The 26,234-nt window shown below is 37.1% G+C and overlaps 1 protein-coding gene and 1 long non-coding RNA gene across 2 annotated transcripts; one reads left to right on the top strand and one right to left on the bottom strand.

The window, feature by feature from the left end:
• The first annotated feature begins 396 nt into the window (after positions 1–396).
• On the top strand, positions 397–19,435 carry LOC109006318 (tobamovirus multiplication protein 3-like). The gene is made up of 11 exons (XM_018985561.2): positions 397–813; positions 1,038–1,128; positions 1,239–1,291; positions 1,402–1,494; positions 1,603–1,674; positions 14,627–14,699; positions 14,791–14,836; positions 17,805–17,868; positions 17,957–18,010; positions 18,280–18,357; positions 18,864–19,435. The coding sequence occupies exons 1-11, from the start codon at positions 646–648 to the stop codon at positions 18,954–18,956; spliced, it is 885 nt and encodes a 294-aa protein (XP_018841106.1). The 5' UTR covers positions 397–645; the 3' UTR covers positions 18,957–19,435.
• On the bottom strand, positions 14,843–20,531 carry LOC109006324. Its single transcript, XR_001998643.2, has 3 exons — positions 20,384–20,531; positions 17,739–17,859; positions 14,843–17,352 (listed from the first exon to the last, which is right to left on the bottom strand). It is a non-coding gene; the product is annotated as an uncharacterized LOC109006324 (long non-coding RNA).
• Positions 20,532–26,234: the final 5,703 nt, after the last annotated feature.

A 26,234-nucleotide genomic window follows, 5' to 3' on the forward strand; every position in this document is an offset into this window, starting at 1 on the left:
AGCGAAATAAACGGAACCTTGACACAAACTTTTGATAAGTGTTCCTACTAATTCTAACTTGTAGCATTGTTGAATTTTGTTTTTTTGTTTTTTTTTTTTTTTTTTCGGATGCGAGGAACTAACTACCTCCCGTGGACGTGCTGTCTAGGCTAAGATATACATCCTTGAAGGATCCAAATTCGTATAAAAATAGTAAATAGTTCTGTTTCAGTTATCGAAAAAGCAGCTCGAATTTGGATCCGATCAATATATTTTAATTTTTTAGGTATTTTTTAATTATCATAAATATTTTTAAAAAAAACTTTCTTAATTATTAAATTAAAAAAAAAAAAAAAAAAAAAAGCACCCAAAGCATTTCTAAATAGTAAAATACCTTTAAGGACTCCGTAAATAAGAAGAGTCCTGTCGAATTCATGTTAACTTTTAATAAACTCTAGTGCCTTCGTCTATATATATATATATATATATACACACATACGAGATTATATGTTAGAAATTTAGAATTGTCACTATTTTAAGAGAAGAAAGAATCGTAAATATCGCACAATCCTCATCCAAAATTTGAAAAAACGAAAGGAAGGGTTTGCTGGGTGTGGCGTGGAGACGCCGGAGGGACGCCGTGGAAGGGAGTTACTATTAAAGGGAATGGGTCGCAGCAGTAGTATCGGCTTATTATTACCGACGGCAGTGGCGGCGTACGAACTCCAAGACGCCTCCAATTGGTGGGAACAAATTAACCGTTCTCCGGTCTGGCAGGATCGCATCTTTCACGTCCTCGCGGCTCTCTACGGTGTTGTAGCAGCCGTAGCTCTGGTATGTCTTGTCTTCTCTATATGCCTGTGCGTGTCTATTTTTCTACAAGTCATACTACTTTTTGCTTGAGGGTTCTTTTTTTTTTTTTTTTTTTTTTTGGTTGGGCAATTTGACGGGAATTTGCATATCGAATTAATTTCGCTTAGGGTTTTACTTATATTAGTTTTTTTTTAATTTAAATTTCAATTATACGATTGGTGATTTGGGATTTTTTTTTCCTAAAGGTTCAACTGATTAGGATACAATTGAGAGTGCCAGAATATGGATGGACCACGCAGAAGGTCTTCCACTTCCTTAATTTCTTGGTGAATGGGGGTTTGTATCCTTTGATTCGGAAAAAAGATTCTAATTTTATTTTTATTCTGTTGATTGCAATCAATTGTATATCATTTTTTTTTTTACTGATTACAATTCCTGTTTCGCAGTTCGATCATTAGTTTTTATCTTTCGTCGGGAGCTGCAGAAGATACAACCTGAGGTTAAACTTGATGGTTTATGTTGTATTGTTGTTCTCAGAAGGTTTAATCTTTAGCTTGTATTATTTTATTTGTATATCTAACACGTAGGTGGTTTGGGTATGTCCATTAGACTGTCCAACATGTCTTGCTTGATATGCCAAGTCTTGCTTTCTTCACGACATATGCGCTTTTGGTCCTTTTCTGGGCAGAGATTTATTACCAGGTTAGGGATATTAACGTGTTATCTGCTTTTGGTTTGTTTTGGAATAATGAGGTCTATTCGCACAAACGGTAGTCTGATAATAACACTGTTGACTTGAATGTAAAACAGGCACGTGCTGCATCTACTGATGGACTGAGACCAAGTTTCATTACGATTAATGCGATAGTTTATGCTGTTCAGGTGAAATTTCTTTCCCATTGTCCCACTTCAAAGTCCTGGCAAATGGGAGAGGTCTTGAAGTTGGATTCCCTATGTGGAGAAACTAGTTCTATTTCATGAATTGAGCATTGTCATTGAATTTCCTTTAGCTGTTACCCCCCTCCGCCTCCTTATTTTTTTCCCTTTTACCTTTGTTACTTGTATGGAGTTAGTAAATGTATAGAGTAATTAGAGCTAGGTGGAAGCAACTTATGGTATTTCTATACCATAATTTCTCCTGCTAATTTAATATTGAGGGACTTTTGTGTACAGCGTAATTGAGATTCTGTGAATGAACCTTTTGTGTACTTACAAAAATCATCCATTGTGATACTTATAAAAGAAAATCTTCCGTTGTGATTATGAAAGATTTGAAGAACCTTCTGTGTTCTTATATTTTTACTTGAATTTTTAACTATCCAAGGGTTGTGCGTGAACGTATTCTAGAATCATGAGAATAAATATATATATATATATATATATATATAAAAAGAATCATGAGAATTACTAGAAATGTTTGGGCTTCTATCGAGTGGAAGGTCCTGGGGCTTCAAGAAAGGTTGATTGTAGATTTCAAGCTGCTAATGAATTAGAAATTTTATTTTTTTCTTCATATGTTGTCTTCTGCTATGGGTCTAGTCCCTGTACAGATCCCATAATTAGAAATTTGAGTACCGATAACACATAGAGAGTGTACTTGCACGTGAAGCCCCATATTTGTTTGAATGGTTGACCTCTATTGGTTGGCCATATATGATTATGGGCTGTGAGGCTTGGGCTTCAAAAAAAGGAATATTATTGATTTTGTGACTTAGATTTAGGTTCATCGGTCCTTTTCTATTCACACTCTTTTCCCTGTTCATGTAATAGTAAAGGTCATGGGCTTTCAAGCTAAGTATAGGGGTTCATTTCTTTTTAAATCGACCAATTCATGTGAGCTAAATGTTAGGACCAAATCTTGATCTTAGAGGGCCTTGCTTAGATGGCATCACAAAGTGGATAATATGGCCTTTTCCCACCCCTTGTGCATCAAATATTTTTTTTTTGTTTTAACTGAAGTACATATTGGTGTCATGCTATATTATGTTATTCATGTTAAACAATTATTATTCTTGCATGCGCATATTAGTGGGAGTTGTTTTAGATCTTGGTCTGTTGCTTTCTGCAATAGGGCTAGTTACCTATCAGTTGGTATGCATGATTATGGGTGGTAAAGCCCAGGCTTTGAAAATTTATATGCTATGATTTCATGGCCTAGATCTAGGTTCATAATTTGGTTCTTGTTCATCCCCTCCTTTTTTTTTTTTGATCAATAAATAAGATTTTATTGGTTATTTCTCATGTGTACTTCCTATGTACTTGGGTTTTGCTTGTTTTTATGAATAAAATACATTGATTACCGATCTAAAAAAAAGATTTTATTTTTTTTGATAAGTAAAAATAAGACTTTATTAAATCACCAAAGTAACACGATACAAAGAAAATGCCCTGTTTATGTAGGCATGTTGGAAACTAGGAATTCGTGAAGGTCCATGCCATTTAAGTCTACAGCTATGGCCCAAATACAAAGAGTTCTAAAAAATAACAATATAAGCTCCTCCACAGATCTCTCTTTGTCTTCAAAAGTCCTCTCATTTCGTTCCTGCCATAGACACCACATAATACAGATAGGGATCATCTTCCATACTGCTTTAATCTATCTCACCCCACGGATAGAATTCCAGCAAGCCAATACATCCAAAACTGTTTCCGGCATCACCCACGCCATATCCATTTTTTTAAACACCGCATCCCAAATAGCCTTAGCTATCTCACAGTGTAAAAGTAAATGATTTACCGACTCACCCCCACTTTTACACATACAACACCAATCTGCAATAATTATCCTCCTCTTTCTTAGATTATCTGTAGTGAGGATCTTCCCCAAAGACGCTGTCCACACAAAGAAAGAGGCTTTGGGAGGAGCCTTATGATGCCAAAGCTTTCTCCAAGGAAACTGTATCTCTGGTTCTTGTGTGAGAACCTTATAAAAAGAGCGAGCTGAGAATACCCCTTTCCCTGCAGGATGCCACCACAACTCATCTTCCTGCTGAATGTTCGGTCTAACAGAATATAAGAGGCTATAAAATTCTGCAAAACTTTCCATCTCCCAATCCTGTGCCGCCCGGTTGAAATTAATGTTCCAGTGAATGTTTCTACCTGAGACTGAGACTTCCATAACCTCCGCCACTGTGGCATCTTTGTTACTTGCAATCAAGAAAAGAGATGGAAACAGATCGAGTAAAACACTGGTATTACACCATGCATCCTTCCAAAATCTGATCTTGACACCTGTCCCCAAGTGCAATCTAGTGTATCGCTGGAAAACCTCTCATCCTCTTCTAATGTATTTCCATAACCCCTTACCCGCTGTTCCTCTAACTTCTCTGGTACACCACCCCTCCCCTAGATCACCATATTTGCTTACAATCACAGTCTTCCATAAGGCCTCTAGTTCCTTGGTATATCTCCACAACCATTTGCCTAGTAAAGCCCGAGTAAAAACTCTCAAATTTCTGACACCCAAACCGCCATTGGAGATAGGCCGACATACCATCTCCCACTTAACTAAGTGGAATCTAAACTCATCTCCCAAGCCCCCCTACAGAAAGTCTCTCTATAACTTCTCAAGTCTACCCGCCACACTTGCCGGTACAGGAAATAAGGATAAAAAGTAGGTAGAAAGGTTGGAAAGTGTACTTTTGATTAAAGTAGTCCGACCCCCTTTCGACAAATACATTCTCTTCCACCCTGCTAATCTCCTCTCTACTTTTTCAATCATTGTATCCCATATCATACGAGACTTCGGAGCTATACCCAACGGCAATCCCAAGTAAGTCATAGGTAAAGACGCAATTTTACACCCCATAATGCCCGTCAAAACCCTTATATCTTGAACTTCTCCAATCGGTATCAATTCGGATTTATCATAATTCACTTTCAAGCCGGATACTGCTTCAAAACACAGCAGCAAAGCCTTCACCGCCCTCAACTGAGCGTGATCAGCCTCACACATGATAAGCGTATCGTCTGCAAACAACAAGTGAGAAACAGTTGTAATACCCCTACTCGGTGATCCAATCTGGAAACCACTGATGGACCCATTAGTCACTAAGGCTGAGATCATCCTACTCAGTGCCTCCATAACAATGACAAAAAGTAAAGGAGATAACGGATCCCCTTGTCTCAAGCCACGAGAGCTTGAGAAGAAACCCGCTGGGCTACCATTAATCAACACCGAGAACCGTACCGTAGAAATACACCATCTGATCCATGACCTCCATCTCTCACCAAATCCACACCTACCCAATAAATAAAGAAGGAACTCCCAATTAACATGATCGTACGCCTTTTCCATATCTAATTTGCACATAATCCCTGCTTTGCCTATCTTCAATCTACTGTCGAAGCATTCATTAGCGATAAGAGCCGCATTAAGGATCTATCTACCCTTAACAAAAGCATTCTGTGGTTTGGAGACAATCTTCCCCAATATCCCACTTAATCGATTTGCAAGCACTTTTGCAATGATCTTGTAAGCACCATTCACTAAGCTTATAGGCCGAAAATCTGTGATCTCAATGGCTCCTACCTTTTTAGGGATTAGTGCAAGAAAAGTAGTGTTAAGACTTTTCTCAAACTTTCCTAACAAGAAAAACTCTTGAAATACCTTCAAAAGGTCCACTTTGATCACCTCCCAACATTCTTGGAAAAAACCCATAGAGAAACCATCCGGTCTGGGAGCCTTATCTTTTGCCATCTTTCTTACCACTTCAAAAACCTCTTCCTCTTCAAAAGCCCTCTCCAATCTGGTAACATCCCCTGGTTCAATAGTGTCAAAAGCCAAACCATCTAACGTAGGCCTCCAACCCACCTCTTCCGTGAGGAGCTTTTTAAAGAAAACAACCACATGGTCTTGGATAACCTCTTCTTCTCTATTCTCAACCCCTTCAATTCTCAGCACTTCAATGTTATTATTTCTTCTATGTGAGTTTGCAATTCTATGGAAAAACTTCGTACTCCGGTCCCCTTCCTTCAACCAAAGAGCTCTTGATTTTTGGCGCCATGAGATTTCTTCCTGTAAAATTAACCTTTCAAGATCAGCAACCAAAAAAACTTTTTGTGCTTGTTCCTCTTCATTTAGTGACCTCCCTTCTTGTAGCCTTTCAAAATACTGAATTTCCATCAACTTGAAATTTTTGTTCTCCTCCACATTTCCAAAAGCTTGTTTATTCCACTCCTTTAGATCCCTTTTTAAGACTTTCAGTTTGTTTGTAAAAATGAAACTGGGTGTTCCTTCAAATTGATACGAAGTCCACCATCTTTTAACCCTTTCCACAAAACATTCTGACTTCAACCACATATTTTCAAACTTAAAATACTTTCTGCTGTTACGAACACCTCCACAATCCAGTAGAATAGGCCAATGATCCGAAGTTATACGACTCAAACGCTTTTGCCATACATCCGGAAAATGGCTTACAAACTTAGGGGAAATCAGAAAACGATCCAAGCGGGACCACGTCTGATTATTTGACCAAGTAGCTGGGCCCCCTGCTAATGGAAGATCTACCAAGTTTAAATCAAAGATAAACTCTGAGAACTCCAGGCTTGCTGGTTTCAATCTTCTACTTCCCAGACTTTTACTCTGGAAGCGCACCACATTGAAATTCCCCCCAATACACCAAGGGAGGTTCCACCAACTTTGTACCCCTGCAAGTTCATCCCATAATATACTTCTATCAGCATCTAAGTTAGGTCCATACACTCCTGCAAATGCCCACAAAAAATCATCTGATACACTTTTAAAAGAACAAGCTACCATATATCTCCCTATGTACTCCTCCACTTTCTCTACTACCCGTCTATCCCACATTATCACTACTCCTCCCGAAGCCCCTGAAGAGGCCAAATATACCCAATCCACATAAATATTACTCCACAAACTCCGAATAATCTTTCTACTAATCAACTTCAGCTTTGTCTCTTGTAGACATACTATGTCCGCTTTCCATTCACGAAGTAGACGACGAATCCGAAGACGCTTCTCTACCTCGTTTAGACCCCGGACATTCCAAGATAAAATCTTAGGCTTCATTGGAGAACATTCAGCCCCTTCCCATTTGCCTTATTCCTACTAGAACTTGCTTCCGAGTTCATCGACCACATTAATCTTTTTAATTTCCGACTCTTCTTTGTGCTCCCCCTCTTTTCTTGATGATGGCCAGCTGCCATAGCAGTTAACAAGGCTATAAACTGCTCCTCATACCCAACACACTCAATTCTCACAACATGTTGAATTTCTTTAGCTTTATGTATAACCCAATCTGATGCTTGATCTGGAAAATAATAATTTAATGGGGTAGGATTCCCCATCTTATTATTCTGGTTCTGAAATTCACTTCCCATAGAAAAATCCTCCAAACCACAAGGGATGAAAAGTTCATCTTCCACAGAATGCATGAAGTCATCTGAGTCTTCTTCAACCTCAGCCAACTCGAGGTCCTCTACTGATCTCCCCGACCCTGCCACTAGACTTAGAGACACCCCAGCCTCCCTCGTCCGCGAGGTCTGATTCTCCAGCGCCGAAGGAACCTGAGTTTCTACGCCTAACAGGGGATTTTGAGCACAAGACTCCGGCGAGACCACACCGGCGACCCCCACTACCTCCGTCGGCGCCGTCTGTAGCCCCTCAACCTCTATCGGCGCCGTCTGTATGCTTTCCGGCACAAACCCTAGCCCGTGAAGCTCGATGGATCGTATCGGGCTAGAACTCGGTTTCGTGAGTTCTGTTGGCCCGGATCCTGACTCGTTTAATTGGGTCCTGGATACCGACCCGCCTGAATGGGCCTTGGACTGGGTTTCGAAACTATGGACCTTAACATGCGACGGCCCAGCCCCAAAATGTTCTTGTGGTTTAGCCCGACGCCAAACGTTCCATCCTTTTGTATATTTTCCCTTCTGTTGAGCCTTCTTCCGAGTGAAACTCAGCCCATTTTCCTTCAGCTTCTCAGCTCCCTCACTTTCCTTTATTGAACCGACAAATGCTACTATAGTAGCCATATCCTTCTGCAATGCGCTTAGCTGCCCCTGCATTTCCAACAACTTCCTTTGCATTTCCCATGACTGACACTCGACAGAGGCCCTGCCATGGGCATGGTTCACCGTACCATCACGTTGCCAACGTCCCTTACCTCTGTCCAAAACTTTCGCACCAGTCATCTTCGCACCAGCCATCTTCTCCTTTGCAACTCTCGGTATCGACGCCGCAAGGACATCCTTATACGATCGCTCATAGTGTTTCAGTTTCCCTCTTCCATCACTCGGTTTGGCTCCTCCATGCAGACCACCTTCATTGGTTTTTTCTTTCCCTTTCACTATCAAAGCCTCCCTCATCTTCCTCCATCCCCATCCATTCTCTCATTCTGGAATACATAGCATATTTCTTCTTCCCCCCTGACTATACTCTGATATTTCAACATATCTTCCATTCCTATTTTCACAACGTTGAGCAATAAAACTACAATACCCCTCATGTGTTGCCGAGTAAACCTCCTTTTTTCTGCTCAAGCTCTCCTCTAACACCTTCCCAAGCCATTGAATAGAGGAGAAGCCCAGCAACACCGAGTTTTCTGTCTTCCAACTTCTCTCAGTAATTCTCAGACCGCCACCTCCACATAATGCTAAAGTGAAGCACTTGGACTCAATAACTAGTTCTATAACACTACCCATCTAACTATCACCAATCAACCCAAGTTGGTGAAGCAGAAAGAATCAAGAACCAGACCAAGAAAAAATGCATGTGTACGGAGAGAAAATTTTCTAGGAGAGAAAAAATCCCAAGCTCCAAGACCAAACAAGATTTCTATAATTAAAAAAAAAAAAAAAAAAAGGAGACAAAAACCCAAGTACACGGGTCATATACAAAAGCAACTCCTAGGAGTAAATGTTCTAGTGATACAAGAAATTCATGAATGTTCATGCCATTAAAATCCATTACAATCGACCATTGGAACAAATTGTTAAAAAGAAAGTTCTAAGTTTATCCATTGATCGCTCGCAATCTTCGAAGTTTTTTTTGTTCCTCTCCCTCCAAAGACACCACCATAGGCAGAACGAAACTATCTTCCAAATTGCAACAATCTGAGAAGTGCCTTGGAGACCTCTCTATGAAGCTAAGAGGCCGATCACTCTTCTTGGCATCACCCAAGCAATGAAGCTAGGAGGCCGATCACCCTTCTTGGCATCACCCAAGCAACACTCACCCTAGCAAAAAAGTCATTCCACAAAGCCGTGGCAATCTCACAATGTATTAGTAGATGATCAACGGATTTTCGCTTTTTTTACACAAACAACACCAATCCAAGACTATGATTCAACATTTCCTTAGTTGGATGATAGTGAGAATCTATCCCAAAGAAGTTGTCCATACAAAAAGGATGCTTTTAAGGGGGCCTTTGTCTTGCAAATACTCTTCCACGGGAATGGATTGGCATTATGCTTATAGAATTTTATTTTTATTTTATTTTTTATTTTATATGTTAGGGAACCTCTTCAAGGCAGGGCCCTTCGGACCCACCCCTGCAGAATAAATCTTGGTCCCGTGCACTACACCCTCGGAAGTTTTCTTACATGGAACTGGTTAAATTGCTGGCTTTTCACCAGGAGGTGTGGCTCCAAAAGGATTGTTTGCACCAATGACGTGTTGAACCTTGGACCTTGAAGGAAGTGATACCCCAAGATCAAGACCCTTACCACTTGGCATTATGCTTATAGATAAATTGGTAGGTGAGGACTGTGCAGTTCCCTTTCACCGAGGGGCACCAAAAAAGCTTGTCTTCACCTTCTCCCCACCCCCAATGGAACATAGATTGTAAAGTTCAGAGATTGCTTCGACTTCCCAATCATGGAAAGCTCTAAAAAAATGTGGCGTTCCATTAGGGTGTGCCATTTGATTGTTCTAGGTGGTCCTCATTCGAGGCTTCCTTCATTCTCGCTATACCATAGAAGTTTGGATAGGCTTCCTTGAGTGTCCTTTCACCATACCATATGCCATGGTGGAATTTGATTCGGGACCCGTCACTTGCCTTAAAACGTGTAAAGTTAGAGAATTTTGTCCATCCTCTTCTGATGTGCTTCCAGAGCCCCACCCCATATGGTCCACTCACCTCATTCGAGCATCAACCTACCCTTGCTCTACCATACTTTGAGTTTAAAACTGTTCTTCACAAAGCTCCATGTTCTATGGGATATCTCCATAGTTATTTGCCCAACAAAGCCTAATTAAAAAGCTGGAAATTTGGATTCCCAAACCTCCTGAAATTAGGAACAAACGGTGGCCCATTTTACTGGATGGGATGAAATTTGAACACATCATTCATTCCTTCATAGGAAATCCTGTTGTATTTCTCCATGCGGTAAGCCACCTTTGATGGAAGCGAGAATAAAGAGAGGAAATAGGTCAGTAAGTTGGAGAGGATACTTTTGATAAGTGTGACTTTGCCACCTTTGGATAAGTACATCTGCTTCCAACTAGCAAGTTTTTGCTCCATTTTTCTAGCACATCATCCCAAATTGATATCGATTTGTAATGACCACCCAACAGGAGGCCAAGATATTTCATGGGTAAATGAGATATCTTACATCTCAGGATGGAAGCCATACTATCCACATTATGCACTTGCCCCACTGGAACACTTCAATCCATAAATGACTTTGAAGTGTAGAAGGAGAGCCCTCAATGCACGGATATGTTAATGGCTGGCCGCACAAAATAACAAGGTATCATTCGCAAATAAGAGATGAGATATATTGAGAGAGCCAATATTTGCCTCTTCCACTGAGAAGCCAGATATAAAACCACCCTCCACAACACCGGAGATCATTTTGCTAAATGCTTCCATTACGAAAGCAAATAGTAATGGAATGGAGATAGGGATTCCCTTATCTCAATCTCCTCCTTATATGTTGAAGAGATTGGGGGAATGGATTTAGTTGTTAATTTCCCACTAAGAATCATTATCTCTTTCATAACAATAATATGTCGTAACTAAATGATAGATAAAAAAAGATTTCATTGCAAAATCAGTATTTGAGTTTTCACGTTATTATAAATCGAGGCCTACGTTTTCAACTTTCACAAAATTGATACCTGCTAATAGATTGCCACATGACATTAATATGTCGTGCATTTGTCTTTGATTGGCTGACGTGACATACTGATACCCCATGTCAGCCAATCAAAGTAATCAATCCTCCATTAGTTTTTAATGGGAGATTGAGGAAGGTACCTAATTGTGAGTTTTTTGAAGTTCAGGTATCAATTTTGCAAATGATGAAAACCTAAGCATTCGATTTGTAAAAATGTGAAAACTAAGTATTGATTTTGCATTAACCCAAAAAAAAAAAAACAGATGATTGTAGGGGCTATTGTTGTTGTAGTGGTGAAAGCTTGCAAGTTCAATTGCCGGGTTCAAATATTTAAAATCGGTAACTTCATGCGAACTAGAGGTTAGGACTATCTTGGCCTCAAAGGACCTCCCTTCGATTAGATCAACAATTGGTAACAGGATTTTTTTCCTTTTTCCTTTCCCCCTTTAGCATCAAATATCATTTTTGCCCTCATTGAAGTATATGTTGGTGCTTGGTGTCTTGTTTCTTGATGCCATTAATGTTAGGAAAGACTGATGATACGTGCATGCATATACTTTGTTCCATTTTATATGCCTTGGTTTGAAACGTCCTGATTATAAATAAAAAAGTAAAAATGGCATGAATTTAATTCAATCTTGTTGCTTTTTAGGAATAGTATGGGCATTAAAAAAAAACTTATATATAATGACATAGAAAGTAAATATGTTTTTTGGGACATCCAAACAAAGAAGTAAAACCTTTAAATGGGATGAAAAGAATTTTATCTTAAGCCAATGTAGAAAGTGAACATGTTTGATTTGACCAGCATAGTGTTTACAAGGTTATTGTTGGGCCTTGGTTTGTTTGGATTTCTGAAAGGGCCCAAATAAAAAATGGTTAAGTAGGAACTCAGAGCCCTAGCAACTTTATCATTTACTAGATTTATAGCTACACTTGGTTCTTAATTTAATAGGGCTTGGAATTTTGGCTCGTCAGATCCATTGGTACATCCCCATTTGTAACCTTTTTTCCAGCATATTGTGTTTATTTTTGCAAGGTTATTGTAGGGCCTTGGTTTGTTTCGATTTCTGAAACGGCCCAAATAAAAAATGGTTTAAGTAGGAACTCAGAGCCCTAGCAACTTTATCATATACTAGATTTATAGCTATACTTTTTCTTAATTTAATCAGGCTTGGAATTTTGGCTCGTCAGATCCATTGGTCCATTACCATTTGTAATCTTTTTTATCCCATCCAAGTTATTCTCTCTCTCTCTCTCCCTCCCTCCCTCCCCACATGAAAGCCTTATGAGTCATCACATATGTGAGAAATAGCTATGTTTACCACCTTAAGCACCGTTTCTATCTACTTATCTCTATTTATGGACCCTACTTAAGCACCGTTTCAACTGAAACTTCCTTTTTTTTCTAGATGGGAGCCACTTCCTAATCCCCCACTAGTCGGATAAAGGAGAGACTCCATTGTGGGAAGCCCTTAGATAGCTGGCGAAGTTTAACCATTGACACCTCCCTGCAGTTGGACATTCTAAACAACTCTTGGTAGACTTCCCATAGGGCTTGATCTCCACACAACACATCATGTCAAAAATTTGATTTTGTACTTGTCCTACCAAATCTAATAGACCTGGAAAATACTCCATCCATGGAGAATGTTTTTCACGCTACTACTCTGAAAAGCCCATTGCCCATATTAGTACATCGTCCACAACACATGCTCTCATACTTCATTTCCTCCACCACCAATAAAAAGCAAATAGAATTTACATTTTCTAGATTCTTTTTTTTTCTTTGCCTCCTTAGAGGTTCTCCTTTGAATACCCCCTATAGATTTGGGTTCTTCCCTGCGCTTTTTAATATAATTTCACATCTTTACGTATCGAAAAAGATATCTATTCAAGTTAGTATTATGCAATTGAATCATCGTTGACAATTTGTTTTTTTGATAGGTAATCAAGAAATTTTATTCATAGAAATTGGCAAAGCCCAGGTACACAAGTAGTATACATGAGAAGCACCTAGCTAAAAATCAATTTAATTGAAAAGGCACTTTTGGAGACTCGAACTAGTGCCCTCCCTTCCCCAAGGGAGGCGCCTGACCACTAGGCTAGGCATACCCCTTTCATCGTTGACAATTTTTTGCTTAGTCAATTTTATGCTTTTGTTTAAGAGGTATAAGATATAGACACACCACATGTGGACTAATGAACTCATATTTTACTCTAGTTTTATGATTGTCGCCATCTTTGCCTTTCCCTCCTCTTTGCCCTTTTTTTTCTTATAATATTTATAGTGGTCGTCAATTGAATCATTAGTTATCAAATTTTGTCATTGTTGTACCTAATAATTATTTTTAGGACTAGTTCCTCCTACTTATTGTAAAAAGAATCTGATTGAGTAGAAACTTGGATTGATACAAGCTCTCATGCTTTGCCCACGACCTGGATACCATCCATTTCTGAATGTAGCTTGCTTACCAAGCCACCTACTTGAGAGGCTAGTCGCCAGAAAGAAGCGATGAGCGTCTTGTTCATATCTCTCATCAAAAGGTGCTATTCAATAATGTCTACCTAGCAGATCTGATTTTCGTGTTATTGTGCATCAGAGGGCACTACTCCATCTAGTAGGTTAGGCAGGGAAACTCCATAACTGTATTTAATAATCAAAGTGGATGGTTCAGCCCTTCAACCCAATCCAATATCCTATCTATCTTTCCTCATTTCTTTCCATCCAAAGCTTTATACTACCTTCTCCTTACCACTTGGCTGGCATGATTGAAGGAGATGCCCTGCCTGATTTTTTCCATCTCCATAATAGTGATGTATTCCTTCTATTCAGTTGATTCTGGAGTTTTAAATTCCCCAATCCAGACAGGGAGAATTGACAGGAAAAAAAAAATATTAAAAGAAAATGAAGTTCTCCTTGACCTTAAAAATGATTTAAGGTTAACCTTTACTTGATATATACTCACATGTTGTATGTATGGAATCTGTATGTTTGACCTTTTAACACTCGTGGAAGGGGTTGGGATTAGATGGTGTGTTTGTTTTGCAGCTGATTGTTGCCATTGAACCAACATAAAAAAAATATAATAAAGCAAGAAAGGAAAATAAATAAATAAAATTTTTTGAGTCGCCAATGAAAAAAAAAAATCCATGGTTTGAATTTGAAGCTCTTCTCGTTTTGTAATTCCTTATTGACCACTCTCACAAAAAGGTCCACAGTATGACTTATGAAAGTCAGTTTCTGCAAATTTATGTGGAATGAACATCTACTTTCTGTGTTGTGGATATTAAAATGCTTTGGAAGTTTGGATTCATATGTTGATTTTTCTTGCTTCTTGATATAAAACTCCAAAAAGAAAAAAAAAAAAAAAAATTACATTGCTACACAATCATCATTCAGTGCAATCATTGTGATGTTTGTTTGCGGCACATACATATGTTTGAGGGGGTGTGAGCGTCCATGTGTTATGTACATTTATGGTCTGTCTCCATATATTAGGTCTCAGTCTTAAAATTATGCTCCCAATTTTTCCCACTCATCAGTACCCACCTGAATTACTGTATCGAGTTTTGGTGGCAGGATCATTATGCATGGTGTTAATTTTAATGATTATCCTGCCATGTTCTGTTCTCTTATTTGTTACTTAAACTACGATTTTGTTTGTGTTGTGTAATGAAATTTATGTGGTTTTTATTGATTAACCATTTGCTTTCCCCTCTTATTTTGGTCTTATCCATCCAGATTGCTTTGTGGTTGATACTATGGTGGAAGCCTGTACGAGTGGTGGTCATCCTATCTAAAATGTTCTTTGCAGGTTTATCTATACTAGATACACCTTTTTTTAGTGAAACTATGCAGTTTATCCTGATAATGAATCATCGATCCTGACCCATATATCTTGGCAGGTGTCTCTTTGTTTGCAGCCCTTGGATTTCTTGTCTATGGTGGAAGGTAATTTTCTTGCTTTTGCTTATCTGCTACATTTTCTTTTGGATCAAGATGAATTTATCGCAGTTGCATCGTGTATGAATCTGTGACTCAGCATATATACAAAGGCACAAACTTGAATCCCCTTTTTCTCGCTTGAAATTGTTGGTCAGCTTGATCTTCTATTCTTCATACATAATACATATGGGGAATTGTATGCACTCTAAGTATTAGGGCTTGAGTTCATACCCATCTCCCACTGTGGAATACCAATTAGTTTAAAGACATATAAGTAAAAGTGAGACTTAAAACAGTTTTCTATATTGCCAGTGGTATTCACTCGCAATGCCAGTTCTGGCTCCTTTCTTTATTAAGAACCCATATCTGCAATCTCTATTCTATGAGTATATAATTTCAAATTGTCAAGTGATTAGATTTTGGACTTCAAAACCAGTCTACTTGAGCACTACAATGTAATTTATGATCCCAATCATGTGAAAACTGTCTCAGTTTTTATTTACTATCTTCTAGGTCAGTGTTCCATTTGGAAGTAAATCAACATTTAGCTGCCAATGAGTTAAAATCGATAGAATAGAAGCTCAATCTTTCTTTAGTGGGTTGAGGGAAATGGAGGCTTTAGGTATCAGTTTCCTTGGGCTTTTCCACCTATCAAAAAGGTTTCCTTGGGCGTATCCTGCAATATGTGGTAGGAAATTTGGTGTTGTGATACCTTTATGTAGCTTACCTTGTTTGGCATACAATTTTTCTGATTGCAAGCTAATCAGTGTCTAAGTTGTCTAAGATCGGTTGGTACTGTGGTTGCATCAATTATGAATCAGTGAATGAGCATAGATACACAGGCACAAACCGGTTGCATCTGTATGAGTCAGTGAATGACCATAGATACACAGGCACAAACCAGAATCCACGTACTCTCACCTAAAGTTAGTGGTCAGCTTGATTTCAAATGCCTCACACATACACTAACACATGCGAAATTGTATGCATTCATACACATTAGGGCTTGAATTTGTGCCCCTCTTAAAAGAAAAAAATGAGACTTCTATAAGCGTTTTGTATTATTGGAGATATTCACACTCTCAATGGCAATCATAGTTCCTTAATTCATTAATCTTAGCTGATATCTGAAATTGGGGTTTCCTAGCTTGTCTTTGATTTTAAATTTCAAATTGACAAATGATTGAAATTTGAACTTCAAAACCAATCTACTTGTGCACTATTATCTAATTTATGACCCCAATTATGTGAAAGCTTAACTTTATTTTTTAAAATAATAATTCATCCTTTATTGAAAAGTGCAATAGTTGCAACTCAAGTAGATAGAAAAATTTTGGCTCAATATTTACATTACTATATTCTGGGTTGGTGTATCGTTGGAAAGTAAGTTTAGTAGTTAGCTGCCTATGGGTTATGACTGGTAGAAAATAAAGGTTGATCTTTTCTTTTGTGGGTCGAGGGAAATGGAAAACTTTGTAACAAGTTGAATCTTTATGATGTTTGGCGAAAATAGGTTTGTGAGAAAATCTTCTTAGTTTTTATCTAGACATCTTTACACCAAAATAATCTCACTCAACTCAAAAAATTCTCTCACAAAAAACTCCTCAAAAACATTTTCAATGGATCTCACCATGTTTTCAGACCCCACTAAAAACATCTTTAAAAAGCCTTCTCAATCCAAACACATTTCTAATGGGTTCCATCACTTTCACAAAATCCCATAAAAACCTTTCTTCAAGAGTTTTTTCTCAAAAGTTTCATAAATTTGATCTCGGTGCCAGTGAGGAGGAGAATAAACTAATAGCCTGAGATATATGCTGGAGGCTGAACTCTCGGGTATGAAGGGGGAGGCAGTCGGATCTGAAGGAGGAAAAGACCCTAATGTCTGAAGCCTAATTAAAGGAAAAGACCCTGAGGAAAATACTATTATTTTTGTAGTGTATTCATTCCCCTTCTTCCTAACCCCTAGGGGTTGGCTCAAGTGGTAAAGGCCTTGGTCTTGGTGGTATGCTCCCTCTAGGTATAAGATTCAAATCCTTTTGGGTGCAAACAATTTCTAGGGGTCATCGGAATGGGAGAACTTACCCTTGAATTAGGAGGACCGTGCGCCCTTGGATTAGTCGGGACTTTGTTCTCAGACACCCGGTAACAATCAAAAACAAAAATCCCCTTCTTCCTAACCAGGTGCCTCCTCTTGTATACGTCCTATGTACTGGGCTTTTGCCTAGTTGGCTATCCATAAAACTTTTACTTAAAAAAATGAAAGACAAATTTTTGAAAATGACATTTATATATTATAAATTAGAAAGATATGTTTTATTAAATAGGTGAAAGACAAAATCCTATATCCAATGGTCCTTAGAAAACAGCCGAATACTTCAAAGCCCACTGCTTTGGTGCTCAAGGATTAATGAGCAGTTTGTTTTTGGTGGGTCACTCTGATCAGCCATCCCATAGCTGCCTGCTCCTTGCCGTTCTTCAATTCTGCAAAGGCTCTTTATTTGTGGATGTGGAGCCTCATTCTTTTGTGAAAAAAACTAGTAATATTAATATTAAGAATAAATCTCTCTCTCTCTCTCTCAATTCCATTGGCCACTGTTGTAGACATCATTCTGAAATGTGCACCCTGTAGTTGGTCTGACTATTGGGTGAAGGTGTGGCCGAAATTTTGATTGCTGTGGTGGTAAGCATGGGCTTTTGGTGTGAAGAGGCAGAATTTATATAAGATATTAATTTCCTTGGGCTTATTCTACAATTTGTGTTAGAAATTGTGACATAATACCTTTACGTTGATTATGTTGTTTGGAACGATTCCCCTACTTTCAAAATCATTGGCATCCATGTTTTCCGCAATAAGTTGGTAATGTGATTGGATGGATGTAGCAGAATGATGAATTTTGACGAATACCTGTGTTTTCTGAAAGCGTAAGTTTTGTTCGATCTTCTGACATCTCCAACTGTCATCTTCTGGCAGACTCTTCTTGATGTTGCAGCGCTTCCCAGTAGAATCCAAAGGACGGCGTAAGAAGCTGCAAGAGGTATTTACTTGTTCAGAAATTTTCATTTATACCATTTTTATTCTTTTTTTATTTTTTATTAATTGTTGTTAATGTCTCATCTTTTCAGGTCGGCTATGTGACCACCATATGTTTTTCATGTTTCCTTGTGAGATGCATTATGGTGAGACCTTGTATATTTTTTCTACCATTTTACCATATCCCTCAACCTTGCCTCTGTTTCTTAAACCAACAAACCAAAAGGGAAGCAAATTTTATGCTTTTAATTTACTACCAAAGACAGTACCGTTTGATAAATCTGATGATATCTAATTTCATAATTGTGCACATTTGTTTTTCTTTTAGTATTGTGTGAACATGAGTTTTGTCAACTAACTAAATTATTTACATGAACTTCTCTTCTTTCTTTTTTATTATTTTCTCTTGCTGCAGACGTGTTTGAGTGCATTTGATAAAGCAGCAGACCTTGATGTTTTGGATCATCCTGTTCTCAATTTAATATATTACCTGGTAATTCTTAATCTATAATCCTATGTGGACGTCTTTTTTATAGGTATAATCCTATGTGGACATTCTCATTTAAAGTTAATGTGTGCCTGTGCATGTGGCGTGCCTGTGAGAATTTGAATTATCTTTGCTTATGCCTTGATTGTCATCAGGTTGCAATTATTTGAACAGCAAATGTGCATTGAATCTTCATCTAGAACTGGGGGATGAGAACAAGCACATTAACCTAATTTCTGATTGGCTAAGCTTTCGTTCTTTTAAATATACTATTATATAGGCAGACTATATCATACTACAATTTATGAGGACATCATGTTGTGATTAGGGGTTTTATCGATCCAGGTTGACCCTTGACACCTTTCCAGAAAATTGCAATTGAGCTATAGTGATGTTGTTTGGATATGTATTGTTGTGGTATTCTAGAGTTTGATTTTGATTTATATGTTCTTTGTGCATCTAATGGTTCCTGTTGTTGACAGTTTTCTTCGTTTCCTCCTTTTCATTTTCAGTTGGTCGAGATATTACCTTCCTGTTTGGTCCTCTTCATTTTAAGGAAGCTGCCTCCAAAACGCGGGATCACACAATATCACCCTATTCGCTGAGGGGATTGGAGATAACACAATATGGAAAGCAGTTTCTAGAAAAGGAGGAGAAATGGATGGGTGGAGTTGTTAGATGCTTATCTAGCCACTGAATAGACGATGTGCTACGAGAGGATGACAAGAGTACCATTCTGTGTTTGGTGTAACAATTTAATTTTCATGGGTTCTGAACTGTCAGCTTGTGATCCTTGAGGAATTGTAGATTTGTTGAAAAGAATGTACTTAGGATTGTGGGATATGCCAAAGACTCTGTTAGTGTCATGCATGATCTTTGATGTTTATGTCTAGGATCATATAATTGTTCTTTTCGGTTCGACACGGACAGAACCATGTTAATGTCAATGCTAAAGCTTCTCTATTGAACCTCTGAAACTGTGAAGTGTTGGTAGGACATGTTCTACCCGCTTTGCTGTAATTTGTTACTATGGGGATTGTTTTAAGAGTGCTGGTGAGTTATAAGAAAAACACACTGAGAATGAGATTTTCCATGTGTTGTTCTAAACCAATACCCAATGTGGTTATGCTGTGGTCATGCGATACCCATATTTGGCATTTGCTTTCCAAAGCAGTGCCTCAAGTGTAGGGGTGTAAGTTGAAACCGGAAAATCGGTTCGGACCGGTTCTTAGAATGTAAAAATCGGCCGGTTTCGGTCCGGTTCTGGTTTTAGGATTTTTCGGATTGGACCGGTCGATAAAAAAAAAAATATTTATATTATTATATATATAAGTTTTATACAAAATATTATATATATATATATATTAATATATATAAGTTTTATATATTATGTATAATTATAATTTTTTATGTGAAAGTTTTATATATAATTATATATATTTATATATGAAATAATTTCTTATTATAATTTATAAATTATTACATAAAATGTTAATATTAAATCACTAAAAGTTTATAACTAATACTAATATTAAATACATAGTTTATAACTAATACTAATATATAACTTATAATAAAACAATAAAACAATATTTTTTAAAATAATTTTTTTTTTTTTTTTTATAAACAAATTTATAATGACAAATTGTGAAACTTACATTTTAAAAAAACCGAAAAATCGGATCGGACTGGAAACCGGTAAAATCGGAAGTACCGGTTTAGGAAGGTAACCAGTGCGTAATCGGTTTTGAAAAATACAAAATCGGTACATACCGGTTCGGTCTTAGATTTTGTCCAAAACCAAATCGGATCAGACCGGTTACACCCCTACTCAAGTGTTAAGTAATGTGTTGCATCCTCGAATACAATTTTTAGAAAAAGATGCATACAGCAAAAGATCAGAAGAATTTGAGCTAGAATGGTTCCAAAAATAGTACTCTTATTTGATGGCAAAATTGTGAATAGGATGAATCTGATTGAAGATGCTAAGCAGAGAGTTACACGAGACTTATCCAGGTCAAAGGAAGCATACCTTGTAACAGGTTTGGTTGGATTTCTATCATGGCTGAAACTCTGGTTGTCTTCCTTCAAGCTGTCTCTCGTAGGATTCTATATTCGATAACAGATGTGGGGAGGATGAACCTTTGAATGATAAGGGAAGGAAAACGAACCTGTGTTAGGAAGTTGAGGGAAATATAAAGGGTTGTTTAGAAGGGTGGACAGGTCTACAATGTTGTTGTGTCCTCCATTCACCTTCTACCGGTCTTGGTGACATCCCCTCAGCCATATGGAATGGTAGGTTTTGACTTTTTGGTATTAATCTCTTAAATAATCAGATTTTCATCCAACTGAACTGATGAAAGATGGACCATTTATCGTTGGATCTTCCGACTACTTTACATAATACACAAACTAAAAAAGGGTGCATTGGAAATTCCATAGAGAAGGACGTAAAGCTGAGCAAAATGCACCACCACTGTGATACGGCATGTATAGTGATGATAAAGCCTCCGGGAAGAAATTTAGTTGGGTAAAACTGGTAGGTAGGTAGGATACACTTTGAGAGAGAAGTAAATCCAGTATTTTCTCCATGGGTACCAACAATGATCATGTAATCCTGAGCACACTGATATCCTTTTCATGCACTAGCAATGCACTCTAACTTGGTTGATTACTTGCGTATATGCAGTCCAATGGAACAACAAAGCTAACTTCTGGAGCTAATTAAATTCATTATATCAAGCTTTCCAGGGCTTTGGATTTGTCAGGGACGGCTCAATATATTTTGTGGCCTAAGGCGATTATTAAGTACATGACGCTTTAATTTAAAAATGATAAGAATATTTATATATTAAATAATAAAATTTATTGAAAATTTATGAGATGCAAAACAAATATTAATATTTTTTTGATTAATAATATCTATAAGTCCTATAACAATTTGAAAGATAATCTAGTTTTTCTGTAGAGTATTTATTATCCCTTATCCATATATATACTTCTTTTAATACTTCGTTTTGAAAACAAATAAGGCCATCGATATCAAAATAAACATAACATTTTATCAAATATTCAAGAGTAATATATCATCATTTTGCTACTTCTATTCCAATTTTACTATTGTCTGAAAATTTTACAGTAAGTTTTTTTTAGTAAAACTTTAATATTTACTGGTGTTTTTTTATTTTATTTTATTTTATTTTTTACCATTTAAGATTGATTTTATTTTAGGCAAAAAATTTTCATCTTTTATGCTAACTAATATTTTTTCTATAGTTTATTTCTTAGGGTCATAATAATTGTTTTCTTCTTTCAATTTGGGGGCCTTGGGCATGGCCTTAGTTGCCTACCCCTTGAGCCGGCCTTAGGATTTGTATGGGAGATTTCAATAACCTCATCGATCAATCTAAAAAATATGGAGGAAGACCTATCTCTTTTACTCCAAATGAAGGTCTCAAAGCCCTTATGAATAGAAATGACCTCATAGACATTGGTTACATGTGCCCAAAGTTTACATGGACCAACACTAGACAGGGTCAAGCACTTATAAGGGAAATATTAGACAAAGCTATTGCAAATTAAGAATGTAGACTGCTCCTTTTAGATGCTACATTGCAACACCTAGAGTCTTCAGCATCAGATCATCGTCCCATCTTGTTATCTACTATGGCTAATATTCGTCAAGCACCATCCTTCAAGTTTGAAGAATTCTAGACCCGCGAGCCATTAAGCCATCAAATAATCAGTGAAGCATGGGGTAAACCCCATTTGGGCAATCCGTCTTACATTCTAATCAAGAAAATCAAGTCAACCAAAGAGGCACTCAAAGTTTGGAACAAAAATCACTTCGGGCAAATCAATCACAATATACATCAGATTGAAAGTGAACTGCTCGAGGTACAAGGCAATCTTATAACTCATTCCAATCAAGAAAAAGAAAAATTCTTGCAACATAGACTTCACAAGCAAAGAGAATATAAAGAAATATTATGGAAACAAAAATCTAGACCCACCTGGCTTACTTCAACGGATCTCAACACCAAATTTATCATTTGACAACAGCCATCCGAAGAAGAATGAATGTTATTGAATCAATCAAACTTGCACCAGGTAATTGGTCAATGGAACCTACTGTTATAGTCTTCTTTTATTAATCATTTTAGAACTATATATTCATCTTCAAATCTAAGTGTTCCGATTCAACTGGATAATCACCTTGAAAAGCAAATTTTGGATATAGAGAATGAATCTCTAATCGCCATACCATAAGAAGAGGAAATACTAGAAGCTCTATAACAGATTCCCAGCAATAAAACTCCAGGGCCAAATAGAATGACAGCTCTATTCTATAAGCACTATTGGAGTATTGTTAAAAAAGAAGTCATATTGGCAGTTCAGAACTTCTTTAGCAGTGGCCAGCTTCTTAAGCAGATTAATCATACCAACATTGCCCTTATCCCAAAGATGGCAAGTCCAAATAGTCCAAGCCAATATCGCCCTATCAGTCTCACGAATGTCAGATACAAGATTATAACCAAAATCATGGCCAATTGTCTTAAAATCCTACTCCCAAAAATCATCTCTCCACTCCAGACAACCTTCGTCCCAGGCAGAAACATTAAGGAAAATATTATCATAGCTCATGAGCTTTTTCACCATTTCAAAAAAAAAAAAGATAGGAAAAAAAGGTTTGATGGAAATTAAGCTATATATGGAACAGACATTCGATCAGGTGGAGTGAGATTTTCTCTTTATAGTGATGCAAAATTTGGGATTCAATAAAAAATGGATAAATCTGATAAAGGAGTGTATAACAACAGTTTCATTCTCTGTCCTCATCAATGGTTCACCAAGAGGTTTCTTCAAATCTCAGAAAAGAATCAGGCAAGGTGACCCAATATCACAATTTCTCTTTATATTGGTCACAGAAGCCCTATCTAGGATTTTACTAAAGGCTAAAGCCCAACAGAAGTTGGAAGAAGTTCGAATTAGCAGAAACAGTCCAACAGTGTCACACTTATTATTTGCAGACAACACAATTATATTTGTCAAGGCCACAGAAAAAAATGCTCAAAACATTTCAGAATGTCTTGCAAAATATCAAAGTTGGTTAGGACAAAAGATCAATCTAAGCAAATTTTCAATATTTATCATTAGAAACACAAGCCAAGCAACAAAAACAACTATTTCTCAATGGCTGCCTTACAAACCAACATCAACTAGAATGAAATATCTGGGATTACCTACCTCCTTCAGTAGAAGCAAAAAAGAAAACTACAATGAAATGTTGAGTAAAGTGGGGAAAAATCGGAAGGTTGGAAATCAAAGCTATTAGCCCAGGCAGACAGAACCATGTTAATCAAATATGTAGTAATTACAATACCAACATATCATATGAGTACTTTCTAGCTACCAAATTAGTTTGCAAAACTCTTGATACAACCTTCAAAATTTTTTGGTGGAGATTCTCAAAAGACAAAATTCATAATTTGACACTCAAGTCCTAGAAATCTATCTGTCAATCGAAAAAATGTGGTATTGGTATCAGATTGATGGAAAAAATGAATCAAGCAATGCTGGCAAAAATAGGATGAGAATTAAGTGAATCTAGAAATGACTTGTGACACTATCCTAATTGCTAAATATTTAAAAAACACAACATTTTGGGAGGTTTCGCAGAAGGCATCAGATTCATGCATGTGAAAGGGAATACTCAAAACAAAAATATTTGCTCAAAAAAGTTTGATGCTTCCAAATTTACAATGGAGAATCAACAAACATTTGGCTGGATCCTTGGGTTCCCTCTTTCTATCAAGGACATTTCTGTCATTGGCCCCTTATTTATTCATGAAATTTTTCTACCAAGCATTGATTTCAAGAACCCTAGCTAAAACCCCAATTCGAATGCACCTTTAAGTATCTCGGCAACCACCATTAAATCACCTTATTCATTGGGCTACCATTTCATCATCACTTGGCAACCAATCTCCCATCGTCTATCACTTATGTAGGGCACTTAAGAGTGCCTTAAAGTTAGGCATAACAACTATAGAGATGTGTCCAAATGAATAAGACAAAATAGTTGGCCTTGGGAATGCACCTTACACGGCGGCTTGATGGCTTGCCGTCATGCCAGGCATTTACTTCTCCTCCCTTTCTCCACCCCCCCATGACAACTCTCCCTCTTCCCCTAGCTATTTCAGCCCTACATAGATGCAATGATGATAAATAAATAAAAAAATCAACCAACCACACTCGGCAAGAGGCTTCTAGGCGGTATCATCACCCACCGCCCAAACCAACCAATGGCAAGCCTTCTTGGCCGCGCCTCATCACCCCTTGGAGCCCTATATAAACTCGTCTCTCCTTCACTTGTTTCTCACTTCATTTCCTCAAGCCTACCTTGAGTGTTCTTGAGAGCCTCTCTTCCCTTGTTTTTTGGGTGTTCTTGAAGTTCTAAGTGAGTTATTGAGTTTGTTAGTTTTGAGTGGGTAGCTTAGAAGGGCTACGAAATCATTGTAAGTTTCTCTCTCTAGATCTTAGTTTATGTGTTAAGTTGTGTATTTGAGTGTTATTATGTGTTAAGTTGTGTATTTGAGTGTTATTATGTGTTAAGTTGTGTCTTTGAGTGTTAGTATTAATCTTGGGTGAATATAGCATGAGATACCATGTTTAGCTAGAAGTCGAAATATTGGTAGATAGGTTTAGTGTTTAAATTATTTTAGTGAAGATATTAGTTATGACATGCCTTGATAATTCATGATATGATTTGAGTATGTCTTAGTGATTGAGTTGAATTATTGCATATTTTATACATCTAGAACTCATATATTTAAATTATTTCATTACATTATTATTGATTTTAGATAGAAAAATGGTTAAGATGCATAAATTCGAGTTGTGATTTAAAATGATTTATAGCATAGTTAATGCTTAATTTTATAACTTGTGATTTAATTGGGCAATATTTCTTCACATACACAACACATTTTTTATATTCTATTCTTTATTTTTATTTTATTTTATTTTATTTTTTTATTTTATTTTATTTTTATTTTATTTATTTTTCTTTCCAAACCAAGAAATGCAAAAACATGAGAAAAGTAAAAAAGGCAAGTCAAAGAGGCACCAACATTTTTTATCTTTGGGCGTTTGGACTTTAGATGGAAGCAACACACAGAAGGCTTTTGGGTTTATTGCTCACGTACGCTGCAAGAACTTTTTTTTTAGGTTGGAGGATCTTTGACGCCAACACACAAAAAAAAAAAAAAAAAAAAGATGTTTTCTTTTTGGCTTTTGGAGAGACGCACACAGTAGCGCCGTTGAAGAACCTTGAAGGGTCCAACTACTGCTGCCCAACCTCCTCCATTGCCTACCCCCTCCATTTCCATCAATTAGCTTGCTCTTTCCACTCTCTACTATTTATTTAATTTTAGTTTAATGTTTATGATGTATTTTTGAGATATTTAGCTTAGACATTTGGGCATTTTATTTGCTATTTATTTACTTGATGTTAGTTATTTTTCTTACTTCTTTAAGCTTCCATTAAATGAACATTACAATTATTTTGGATTGATTATGAGAATTTATGATTTAAATAGAAGGATGAATCCTAGAATTTTGATTTTCGAGCTTTTCAATTTTCCGCACATATTGCATTAATTATTTTCTAATCTAGCTTAGTTCTTAGTTTAGTTTTGTTAATCTTTTAGTTCCATTGCATATTAGGCTAATTAAGACTTAATTAATTTTGGTTTTATTAATTAATTTTTGATTAATTGAGATTGTTTAGCTTAGTTGGTTCCTTGATTGTTAATTTCAATTTGTTAGTTTCTTATATTTCATTTTGACACTCAAAAAATCTAAAAATATGAATCTAGTTC

This window comes from Juglans regia, chromosome 13, assembly GCF_001411555.2.
Source record: "Juglans regia cultivar Chandler chromosome 13, Walnut 2.0, whole genome shotgun sequence".
Lineage (NCBI taxonomy): Eukaryota > Viridiplantae > Streptophyta > Magnoliopsida > Fagales > Juglandaceae > Juglans > Juglans regia.